The 12,973-nt window shown below is 39.0% G+C and overlaps 2 protein-coding genes across 2 annotated transcripts in view; one reads left to right on the top strand and one right to left on the bottom strand.

The window, feature by feature from the left end:
- The window catches only part of LOC105169697 (zinc finger CCCH domain-containing protein 19), a gene marked incomplete in the record, with an annotated part of 11,321 nt that extends 2,506 nt beyond the window's left edge, over positions 1-8,815 (bottom strand). Inside the window, 9 exon segments of the mRNA XM_020695663.1 lie at positions 4-36; positions 636-706; positions 1,068-1,118; positions 1,223-1,282; positions 1,797-1,924; positions 2,103-3,021; positions 4,311-4,495; positions 6,608-6,687; positions 6,828-8,815. Of these exon segments, the coding sequence (XP_020551322.1) occupies positions 4-36; positions 636-706; positions 1,068-1,118; positions 1,223-1,282; positions 1,797-1,924; positions 2,103-3,021; positions 4,311-4,495; positions 6,608-6,687; positions 6,828-8,644 (3,344 nt within the window).
- Positions 9,354-12,733, top strand: LOC105169698 (DNA-binding protein HEXBP-like). The gene is made up of 4 exons (XM_020695664.1): positions 9,354-9,506; positions 10,963-11,167; positions 11,610-11,702; positions 11,900-12,733. The coding sequence occupies exons 2-4, from the start codon at positions 11,037-11,039 to the stop codon at positions 12,429-12,431; spliced, it is 756 nt and encodes a 251-aa protein (XP_020551323.1). The 5' UTR covers positions 9,354-9,506; positions 10,963-11,036; the 3' UTR covers positions 12,432-12,733.

Genomic DNA, 12,973 nt, shown 5'->3' on the forward strand with positions numbered 1-12,973 from the left:
TACAGAATCTGTAATTTCTCGACACATTCTCTAAGCGTGAAACCAGTCAAGGATAACGCCTCACTTTCACAGATGAAAAATAGCATAGAAAATACTGTTTTTTTTTGGGAAAGGCATAGAAAATACATATGCTTATATTAAATAGTGAACAGCACCAAAAATATATATATTAAATAGTGATAATTAAACCACATGCATAAAGATCAACACCTGAAGCACATGATCAACATTTGCATGCATACAATTGTTTTACAATAAGTTTTTGAAGCTGACAACCTCCACCTAACATCATGAAGTTTGTTCTCGGAATTGATGATGATTTTACTGATCTCCAGATAGCAAACACAGAGGAAAACTTGATTACTTTTGCCAATTCACTACATAAGTTCCACCCAGTGCTTTGGCAAACAAAAATCACAATCAGAGAGGGGGAAAAAAAAAGAATCAGTAATGAGTATATAATAATGTTGGGGGCATCCACATTTTGTCAACTGCATGTGGAGTGGTTCTGAACATTGGCAGTCGCATATCAAATATAAGCAAATCTTGGCATACATGTGAGGTCAAAGACTCAGAGACAACATGCAGTAAACGTAACAATAAAACATATTAACCAAAAAGGCAGAAAAGGATATTCCTTCCGACGTCCTAAATCACTTGCCCGATCACGAAGATGACTAAGCCGTAAAATCTCTGATTCCAGCCACTGTGTAGCATCATAATAGAATCAGCACAATGCAATGAAAATAGACTTTAAATATTGAGTTCCTCACCACACAGCGAAGAAGATAATGAAATCAACCAAGAAGCTCTAAGGTAAAAGATTGTACAGAGGGAGCGTAAATGCGAGAAATCAAAAGTTTCAATAGATAAGGCATTTTTATGAAGAAAGAAACGGAAAGAAAAAATTCATTTACATCCTAGAGGCAACCATTTCTACGAGTTTATTCCAATTAACCTCATTTGTTTCTATATTAATAAAAATAGGGTTTAATAGTAGTGGACGATAACTTGATCGACTTAAATCTTAAATAAATTCAAAAGATCAGAGTGCAAAGTGAACATACATCATTGACTCTCACTGCCTGCAATTCCATGGTCTTGTCAAGAATCTCACCCTACAAACCAGAGATATTATCTGATTTAACATAAATCACAACCGACACACACAAAAAAAAGAAGAAGAAGAAGCTAAAATCACAATCCAGATGTGTATAATTACCACAGTCAATCGACTGATAAGTCCACACTTGATACTCTGGCGAAGACGCTTGCATTCCTCCTGTAAAATTTAAAAAAAAAGAAATGTAATTGAGTTCTAAAAAACTTTTATGAATTTCACACTGTTGTCATTGCCAATAAAACACATGCAAAAAGAACAAACGAAACAGTTTATACAACATTGGTTAAGCAATTGCTATCACTATCATCACGAAAATCTGAGGTGAAGAACTAAACATAAGAAATGTACTACTAAAATGTAACCGTTCACAACATTATTTCACAAAGTGGCTTGTTGTAAAAGAGCCTCAGGATGACTCATATCTGCAATCAAAGCTACTCATGTCAAACACCTGAAAGCCTGTGTTAATCTGCAATTCTAGACTGATACAATAAGGAAAGGCCCAGTTACCTTTAAAAAATTTAACAAGGGCAACTTGGTTCAGAGCCACAACATTTCCTTTTCGCTTAAATCTATTCACTATTCGCCTACAATTTTACTTTTGCCATCTCTATGACACGGAACTTGTGTACCAGAGGAGGAAAAGTAGGTATGGTTTGTTAAATTCAATCACCTCTGTGAACTCTTGATTTGAGATTGTATCAATTGATATGATCTCAGTCTTGTCCAGATTTAGTATCTCCACCATAGTGTCAGTGGTCTTTTTGCCTATTTTGTACGGCTCTGCTGCTTTGCTTGTGCCTGCAAAATTCCAACAAGAGCAACATTACCTTTACTTTTTTTGGTTGGATATAAATCTGGTGGGCTCAGAAGAGGACGGCTGTTGGAAAGTTACTACAACAACAACAGCCTTAGTTCAAGAACTTAGAGGAAGAAGACAATCCTAACTGGTAGTAAGATAATAAAAGAAAGTTCTTACCTACAACTTGCACTAATCTGTACAAATCTTGCTTTTGGTTACAACCCGAAATCCTTATTCGTACAAATGTTCCAACAACTTTATCATGAAACATTTCAGCATCTTCAAGTAGGTCCTCCATCAACTTTCTTCGCAAGTAAATTAAACCAATATTGTGCATGTCAATAGCAGCATAATCATCAAGATTAGACTGGGGCCCCCGATCATTTTTTCTTCGTGATTTCCGTTTCCTATCTTTGCCACCCTTTGTCAGGGCATCAGCATTGCCATCAATATCTAATTGATTATTTTCTGTGTCAACAACACTCCCTTGAACATCATCGTTTTGTTCATCCCTTGTGAGAAAATGAGATTCAAGAAGTTTTAACATTTCAAAATGTCCAACTCGAGGTTTCCCAAATAAAGTTTCAAGTCTTGCATCACATATAATTTGACTCTTCCGACGAGGATCACGTAGTTTGTTTCTTTTGATATACTCAAGCAAAAGAGCTTGGACATCAAACTGAGAGAGAGGGGCTGTGTCACCATCTTTCATGTGTGAAACAAATTCAAGTAGCTCTTTTGATGCCCACTCGGAGTTGTCCGATAAGGAGATAGCTCTGTCCCCAGCTGACGCACCGGTACTTACCAACTCCTCTTCTTTGGTGCTGGATTTTGATTGTTTCCTTACCTTTCTTCTTTTAGGCCTGATAGGTTCTATGTTCTCAGTAGAATCGTCTGAACCAGATCCTCCATCATTAGCATCAGCATGTGCTTCAGATGATTCTTGTTTGCTGGGACCAGACATGTCCGCACCCTTCCACGGATTTTTAGCCTCTCTAATTTCAACTGGTGTAAGTGATAGCTTAGCTTTTAATTCTAAATAATAATCCTTGAAAAGATACTCCCAGCTATTTCTGTCATCAAAATCTATTTCACCCTGCAGGGATCAAGTAGAGCAGCAAGAAAACATCAGAATACCATACAAAGGTTAAAATACACATATATAACAGTGTTGAGGAAATGGAATAAAACACTCAGTCAATGTCCAGTTTATCTAAGCATTAAAGATGCTAAAGTTAAAGGATCAAGTTACAAAGACCACAACAACATGGGGTTGGGGGCTAACAAAGTAGCAAAGATAACATTCTTGCAGTGGAGCTAAGGCAAGAACATACAATTCTGGAAACCATTTCCTGATGTCCAATTCCACATCAGAAAAATTAGCTGATAGAGTTCAAGTAGATGCAGATAAATCAGTCAATGTTAAATTGATAATCACGTTTGAAGTCTGTATATTCTCATACGAATGAGACAGCAGAAAAGGTTGAAGAACCTTAAATGCATCATAATGAGTTATCCAAAGATTCCAAACTGTTCAACACTTGTCTAAGGACATACGTCATCAGAGAAACATGCACAAGAAAGAGAAGTAATATCTTTGATCGATTATCACAGCAGTTAAAGTAGGCACCTAGAATAGGTCACAATTTTGTCCATTCTTGTCCCTAGAAGAATTAGTGAAGGATAAACAAAAGTCAATTGAAGATCCATCACATGCATAACTTATGATTGTGATCAACCGCAATTCCATGACATGAATTCATAAGCTGAGCATAAGATTTGATGTGCGTCAATGGAAGCAAAATCGACAAATCCCCACGATCAGGAGCACGAAAGACATTCCAGGGAACCAAACATGCTCAAGAAAAAATAATTAGCCTAATCAAATGACTGTCAGACATACTCACATGAATGAATGTCATATATTAAACAAAAGAATTTTCTGCCTAAATTGAGACTTTTAACAATAGGACATCATAGCAATCTACTATCAAATACCTACGACAACGGGGACATATCTAAAATCAAGACTCTCCAATGTCCGACACTCGGTCATAGCACTATGTTTGTTAACACTCCTTGTAACTGTATAGGGTCACTCCGGAAACATATCCAGAATTTTAATCAAAAACCACCACAGCAATAAGATTTGGAATGGCATGAATAGGTCTCAAACAAACAGACACAAAGATGAAAGTGAACAATTAAACTGAATTAAACATGGCTAAAAATAAACATGATATGGTTAGTCAAAGATATCTAAAAGGAGATCCACATCAAGAAAAAATGATGGGAATGAACATTTCTCGAAAAGGTTAAATTTGATACTTCAATGTGCAAAAACGTCACAAGCACAACAAGAGAGAGAGTCACAGAAGCACATACATCTTTGTTTCCCTGTTCGTTGTTCTCGATTAGCATAACAGTTCTCATGCAGGTCTCGCAAAAACCTTTATTTCCTCGAACAGATAAGATAACCGCATCTTTAATGCAACTCTTGCACAAGGAGAACGTACATGTATAACACATATACCGGGCATTCTTCTCGCAAATGCTACATAGATGCCAACCTGAAAAAAAGAAAATATCAGTCTCATAGCAGTTCAACTTTTACAGACTCCTCAAAAATTTAGATAAATCTAAACCTAAAAGGTCAGTCATTTCACAAATTGGAAAGAAAAATGAGCCATAAAGAAAACAGAATTAACTCATTCCTGTACACATCAGTAAGCTAAAGGCTCCACTGCAGGTATTGAGAACAAAAACCACTTAAACCATCCATATATAACAAAGGAGAAAAACAATTTTTGGTAGCTAGTAACTGGATATGATTCGAGTGGAGTAGCATGTCATATATCCATTACAAATATCAGTTCTGATGATAAGAGTTAATTTTTCTTGTTAAAAATATACAAGAAGAAAACAAACATATCAAAAGGGCAGCTATATAGTTGATAGGAAGTAACAAGACAAGACTAATTCACAATCAACGCCATCAGCAAAGTTCAATAGCTAGTCAAGCTAAGGTTGTGCTGTAGAATAGGCCATGTGGCGAAACACCGTTCCCCCTGATATTTGTTCAGCGGTAACTTCAGTTCTAATACCGTGAATTGGAGCAAAGGTAATAAGCTGAAAAAAATAGTAGAGTAGGTTTATTAAAGAGCATGGCCTCTGTAATAACTTTTCGGTAAAGGAGCTGTTACTTCCAACAATCACAAGCGCATCGAAATACTCGATAATGCCAATCTAAAAGTTCAGGAAAAACAAAAGTAAACAGGTCACCCACTCTGTCTGTTGAAAATTAGACAAACACTATGTGTTAAAGGTTGCTTGTGGCAAATTCAGGACAACATAGAAGGATATAAAGGTCACCCTATTTCTGTCTGTTAAGAATATTAGTTAACAGTATCGTGTTAAAGGTTGCTCTGACAAATGCACAGAATGTTTACACTTTTCCACTAAAGCCCCAAGAGCCTCAGCACCCGACATCAACAGCCACTTTGCACATTTAACATTGATAACTCCGGGGGGCTTTAAGTCACTTTTAACAATAATAAGGCCAACACATAAAACCAGCTATTACAATCCAAGCCATCATCGACAGAGTTCGCACATATTGATTGCCACATGTCCCCTTTCCCATGGTCACTCTTTATTGAAATGTTTATCACTTGCTCACTAGCTGACAAATAACCATTGAAACAGAAGGCGTCCAATGTAAATGTAACAAATTTTGATTGCTTCATTGTCGTTACATCACAATAAGAAAGAACTGAGTCAAATTGCCATACATGCTACGGCTTTGCAGGGGTTTATGTAAAGATGCCGGATTGTCTTGGAAGCCCTTCTTTGACTTCACTTTTTGACAAGCGAACACGACTCACTGCCTTCAGTTATTCAGCCAGATCCCTCAAAGTAGCCTATTTCGGATTTTTTTTTTTGGCTGTGGGGGAGAAGGGGGATTATAGTCTCCGCACAAAAGTTCCATATCTCTTTGAAGCCGCATCCTGCTATTCTTAGATAAGAGGTTATAGCCCAATAACCTACCTGACTTCTCCATTAGTAATTGTTGGTCAAGACTTCTCAAGTGTTATTTGCTGTTTGCATGTAGTTAAGAAGAAAAAACAAATAAAATGGTGACATTTTAGCCACCGTTGCCTTTTGCTCAACAGTTATGGAACAGAAAGGGTATCAATAGTTTAAATTCAATAGTTGGAAAGAACAGGATCCGTCATCAATAAGACTTTCTGAGTAAGATTCTGTCATCTTTCCATCCCTTATAATCCGCTCAAAATTGAGTTTCCTTAACACTCATTTTTATAATACTACTAATACAACCCCCTGAGTGCAGATCCAAAGCTAAAAATCTGCTTCTTTAGCTTTATCACAATTCAACTTGAATTTAAAACAGAACATCTAGTTTGGAAGTTCCAGTTAGCAGGACTCTATATGTTAAATACAGTTGTTGGCTGCAAAGGCTTACAGCGAAAAAGCATCAACAGTGTGATTGCCGCTGCTTGCTAAAGAAACATATTCATTTCATTTCCAACAATGGAAACATAAATCAATGAGGGTTAGCAGTAAGTACACCTGCACAATAAAGCAGGGATAATCTTTGAAACAATCCATAAAATACAATCAAATTTGAACATATCCTTTTGGAGGTATAGAGAAATGCTTACCACAATTCCAGCGACCCTTAGATCTGAAAAATGCCTCGTCTCGATTAACACATGAAGGATGATAGGCCTTGGGGCAACCTCTGGGAGTCCAAAAAAGAAACTCAACCAATCAGCAAAATGAGAACATATGGCCACAAAACTATTTGAAGATAACATGCAGACTTCATTTATTTTTTGGTTAAAATTGGATAGTACAGCTTCCATGTTCCAAAAATATTACCTACGGTCACATAGCACAAGTTCCCCACCATCAAAACAAATGAAACAAACATCCTCTCCAACTGTCTTCCTTGATGAAGCTTTTGCTGTGCCTTTAGAAATTGATGGACTTTTTGTGAATTTCCCTCTCTTCCTCTTCCCTCCAGATGTTTTCGCTGATTCAGCAATATCCGTTTCAGTCTCCTGTGTCCCTGTCTCCTCCTCGGCTACCATTGTTTCATCTTCCTCATCTTGGACAGCAGCTGGTGATTCATAAATGTCCTGAACAGGCTCATCCACATCACTCGATGTTTCCCCTGTCTCCATTTTGCCATCCTCCTCGTGGATCTTATCAGCCACCACCTCGGTTCCCTCTTCAGTTTCCACTTCGGCTTCGGCTTCTGCTGACTGAACCTCCTCCACCAGAACATTCCTTGTCAGCCCTGATTCCGCTCCTGCCTCTGCTTCTATTTTGATATCCCCTGCAGGAAGCTCCTCCTTAACTACCGCATCCTCCCAGTTTTCTGCCACATTCACTGATTCGTCTAAGTTGGAATCCTTTAACACCTCCATACTCATGCTCTCATCTTCAACCGTCTTCATCTCAGACATAAAACTCGCCTCAGGAGCCACCTCTTTATCCTTAGTATGCTCATATCTCACATCACTACGAACATATTCCACAACGCCAGTTAATTCATGAACCTGCTCTTGTTCATGAACAACACATGCATTCACTTCAGGTTTTGTCTCTGAATCAGTATTAACTTCATTGATTGGCGTCTCCTCAGTCACCAAGGGATCAAGTTTGTCGTCTTCAATGTCAGATGGTTTTCCAGCAGCTAGTTCTTGATCATTTTCCACAAAATCAACTTTCTCCTCATTGACTCCATCAACCTCCACTACCGACTCTGCATTACTTCCTACTGCCCAACTGTCTGCTAACTCATTATCAGCAGCTCCTCCGACGTGTTTAGCCTTCTCTCCAGAATCCATATCCCTCTCAGATATATTGTCCACTGCCTCCATGACCCCCTTCTCTGTCTGCAATTCATCCTCTCTTGCATACATTTGAAACTCAGAAAACTTTTGTACATTACCATTGCCTACATCAGAAACAACAACCTCCACCTTGGCACCAGCCACTGGTGTATATTCTTCCTCGGCTTGCATTTCAAGCGCTGGGTCCACGGACATCTGATCCCCACTAGCCTCCATTTGCAATTCAGGAAAAGTTTGTGGATTAGCTACATCAGTAACAACCATCTCCAACTTGGAGTCAACAACTGGTGCAATTTTTTCCTCATCTCCAAGTTGCGTGTCATCCAATAATTTATCCCCTCTGGTGTCCACTTGTGACTGAGTAAGTATTGGCGCATCCCCTGTATCAGTAACAGCCGCCTCGCCCTTGGCATCATCAACTCGCTTGGCTTCTTCCTCAGCTTTCATTTCGAGTGGGGGTTCCTCACTTTGCGACCCAATCACTTCATTCCCATCGTCCTCTGCCACCACCTTTTCCGCCACAACTAGAGACGGGTCCATCATCTCAGCAGCAGTATCCTCGATAAATTCTGACTCCCCAGCCGCCATATGATTCTCCAAAACACACTCTTCTCCGCCAGTTGCAACCGGCCTATCCTCTAACGACACCGTTCCATCTCTTTCTCCACCGACGCTTGTGCTCGATTCACCAAATTCTGGAATCGACTCGCATTCCTCTGTGCTCTGTAACCCTTCAATTTCCAATTTTTCCTCTTCCATCTCTGGTTTACAAGGTTTATTCACGTCCGATAAGGACTCCTCATCATCCACCGTGGGCATCTGATTACCGTTTTCCATTTCTTCAAAACCCTAACCCTAGGTTATTTCTTCGAAACGCCTACACATTTAAGCTGGATGAGTGTATAAAATTTGTGAAATCCTGAAAGGAAGGGTTTTGAAAATTAAAAGCTCAAGGATTTCAATTTTTGCTTTCCTTGTAGTTTTTTTTTTTTTTTTTCCTTTTCTTTTCCTTCTTTTGGTAGAATATGAAAATCAAAAAGGGTTTTGATATGAAAGAAAGGAAAAATAGTTTTAATCGAAAAGCGATTTCTCTTTTGTTCTTGGGATTAAGGGGCCTCTGGTAATGGGCCTAATATAAATGGGCTGAGGAGGACGTATAAATACTGATTATCGTCGCATTCATCAATTCTAGATATATAACATATATTTTAAAATAAAATTAATATACAATTGAACATGATAGTATAATAGCGACTAAAAGATAACATGGTATACTAAGGTAAGGTCATTATAATTTTAAAAGTTGGTAATTTGTAGATTTGAAGAATGCGGTATGGAATTTGGACCAAAAAGAGAGATTAAAATATGGGATTGGGCCAACGGGCCTCCAAATCCGGCCATTTTTCTCAAGTGGGCTAAATGTGTAGGCCCACAATGAATTTGATTTCCAATTTTACCTTTTATAACAGGGGTAGGGGCTGGGCCGCAGGGCAAGAGGGAAAACCCCTTTTTTTTTTTAAAAAAAAAAAAAAACAAAAGCAAAAGAGAAAAAAACATAAAATGTTGAGGTATTGGATATTATTTTGAAATGAAAACTTCAGCAGCTTGCATTTCCGCGAGCTCTGTTCTCTCAATATTTACATTCTGTTGCTCCGTTTGCTAAACCGCGGGATCGTGACTGAGCCTTGCGTGGCAGCAGGTCCCGTTCTCTCCCTTTCTAACTGCGTTTTGAAGCTTCAATTTTAAATCTGAGAATGGTTTATTTTTAATCTAGATTTATAAATTGGGCGTGATGTTAATGATTAGATTTTGTGCGATTTTGGTGATTTTTCTGTTGTTTCAGCTCTGATTTGTGTTGGTTGCTCGTTGAGGATGAATTGCTCCTCGCAATAGTCAGGGTTTCAGATTTGTGATTATTTTTTAGGGGATTTATATTATGGCCACGCTGGGCGATTGATTAGACCTTGCTAAGTTAAAATTAGGGTTTGAGATTTGATTCGAGATGGTTTTTTTGGTTGTTTCTCTCTGTCGTGGCGGTGATGTTAGCTAGGATTATGTTTCAACTGCAATAATTCTTAAGTTGGCTGGATTTTTGGTGAGGTGCTGCTAGGTAATAGTTTTGTGGGGAAGAATGACCTAGCTTTGAAATTGGGTGCCTGCTATTCGAGTTACTAAGAATAAAGGCTCAAAATAAAGAAAAAGGAAGAAGAAACGGCATTTAATATACCAAATGTTGGTATCAAGTAACAACTAATAATCTGCAATTGTGTTTACTTTCTTACTGCGTTCAGATTGAATACTAAAGATAGTTGTTGTCTTGTAATTCCTTGCCGTTCCTTCATTTATAGTGTTCTGTGCTACTTCTTGTGTGGTTGTTCACGTGGGTGTTGGAATAGCATTCATGTATTGGTACTAACATATCTGGAAGCAAATGGATGGGAAACAACTGCTCTCCGACAACTCAGTTATCAGTAGACATCAGTCACTAGATATCAACAGTCTGGAAGAATGTTAATCTTTGCCGAATAACTTGATGACTCTATTATAACCTAATTGCTTGTATTTTTCTTGGGGTGACGACTTAAGGTTTATGTGGTTTGAGGTGACATGGAAGGAAATGGAAGGGAGGAAAGGAAGCTTTGTCTATTGTATTAGAATGGTGAAGAGATGAGAGGTTGTTATTTATCTGTGGAATAAAATCTTTATGTAATAAAATGGTGTTCTGATTGTAATCACTATTCGCTCCTAAGTGGTTGTACCCCTTCCTTCCCTAATCTTCCATTCTTATCCTCAAGGATGCTTGGATGCAAGATAGTGGAGAGGTAACTAAAGAAAAAGAAAGGATATAAATCCGGTGCAACTGCTGGGTGTAGTAAAAGAAATTGTTGGCTTATATGTATTGGAATTAGGATCAGTTTAGCTTTTATCTTGTTATGATGTGTTTATAGTAAGAGATGCAACGCGGTGGATCTGGTTGCCCCAGTATGTATTACATTTGAGAATTTATTGGTCCTGTTCTGTAATTGATGTACGGTGGCATTGCCTGTTGAAAAACATGTAATGGTAGTGTGGGAATCTGGTGTTTAAATCATGAAGGAATGAGAAAGAATCTGTGGGACTCATTGACTTGGTGTTGGGTGTGTCGTGGTGGACAGGGAGGAGTCAGCAGCTGTTGTGTTGGTGATATTTTGCACGTAGGTGTTGGTTTGTTGATTGGGATAGTTTGGAGATGAGCTTAGACAACAGAAGCCGGAGCAGGAGCAGGAGCAGGAGCAGAAGCCCAATGGATCGTAAGATCCGTACTCAGCGCTATTCCTATCGTGATGCACCATATAGGCGGGATTCAAGGCGGGGTTTCAGGTTATTTGGTCTTAATTCATTCGTTTGTTTGTAAACTTTCTTCACTGTTATATGTGTGGTTTGGGAGCTTAGAGGCAATTGATGAATGGGATCAATCTGAAAGGAAACCATAGTTGATGTTGCTGTGCGTGTTCGCTTGGATCTTGCTTAAATCAACATGGTCTCTACCTTTAGGATTTGTATGGAAATTTGCTTCATCGTACTAGTTTTTCTTGGACCATAACTTCTTCTCCAGGCCAAAGTGATGGAAGTGAAAAACAAAAGGGAATGAAGGGATTCTTCTCTCTACTTGAATGAATATCTCATTTTTTTACCCCGGCTGTTGTGCTCCTTTTCCTTCTGTTTTGAAGGATTGTAGAATTGTCTACTAATGTTTTTGTTTTACCAGGAAGGTTCTTTCTTACCAAGATCATGAATTGTTTGATATGTTGTTCTTTTGCAGTCAGAACAGTCTGTGCAAAAACTGCAAAAGGCCTGGCCATTTTGCTAGAGAATGCCCAAACGTGGCAATCTGTCACAATTGTGGTCTTCCTGGGTATGCATCTTTTCTATAGCATGTCCTTGACTATACTTTTCTCAGTATGGAGTAAATTAACTACTTTAGAGCCTTTGTTACTTAACATATCAAGTCTTTTTCGTTTATATTTCTCAAGATGAATCTGGCTGTTGGGCTGAACTAGTTCACTGTCTGTATTTTCACCTTTGCTGCTCTTATTAAATTTTTGTGATCAGGCATATTGCATCAGAATGCACCACGAAGTCTCTCTGCTGGAACTGTCGAGAACCTGGCCACATGGCTGGAAATTGTCCTAATGAGGGCATATGCCACACCTGTGGCAAAGCGGGACACCGGGCGAGAGACTGCACAGCTCCTCAGTTGCCTCCTGGAGATCTGAGGCTGTGCAACAACTGCTTCAAGCAAGGCCACATGGCAGCAGACTGTACCAACGACAAGGCCTGCAAGAACTGTAGGAAAACCGGTCATCTCGCCCGTGATTGTCAAAATGAGCCTGTCTGCAATTTGTGCAATATATCAGGTCATGTGGCTAGAGACTGCCCAAAGGCTAATATGCTTGAAGAGAGGGGTGGTGGAGTTCGCGGAGGTGGATTCCGGGACATTGTATGTCGGAACTGCCAGCAGGTAGGGCATATGAGTAGGGACTGCATTGCAATGACCATATGCCACAACTGTGGGGGCAGAGGGCACCTGGCATTTGAATGTCCATCTGGGAGGTTCATGGACCGCTTTCCCAGAAGGTACTAGAGTATATTATCAGTGGCTGTTATGTTGTGCCAAAATTGTATTCCTTTCCCTGTTTCTCTTGAGATTGATGTTGCGTCTTTTAGTACTTGCTGCTCTCTTTTAGTACTTGGGGATGGTACTTTAGTAGTTTTGACATTACTCTTCTTGAAGACTTGGTTTAAACTAGTATATTTTTCCTTTGAATATTTGCATCTATCAGGTAATTATTAAGCATATAATTACCTTGACCTGGTATGTAATATGTGATGAGAGACATGTTTGTTCCGGTTTTGACTGTTTACTAGATGTTGATCATTGTATTCTGACATGACTTAAAAATTGAGTGAAAGTAGGTTATGACTTGAGATCACTTTTGTGTTTACCCATCAATAGGTGGGGATTGAGGTGTTAAACCTTGTCAGTCAAAGTCCTCCTGTAACAGTAGGATAGACTATTGCAGGCACCAGTTCCGGGGTTTTTGACTCTGTCCAAGCTTTCTGAGGAGCAAGCTTCATTAATGCATAACTTGAATGTTTACTGCTGTATGGTTTCTGAGGTTATCT

This window comes from Sesamum indicum, linkage group LG8 (assembly GCF_000512975.1).
Source record: "Sesamum indicum cultivar Zhongzhi No. 13 linkage group LG8, S_indicum_v1.0, whole genome shotgun sequence".
In the NCBI taxonomy this organism is placed as follows: domain Eukaryota; kingdom Viridiplantae; phylum Streptophyta; class Magnoliopsida; order Lamiales; family Pedaliaceae; genus Sesamum; species Sesamum indicum.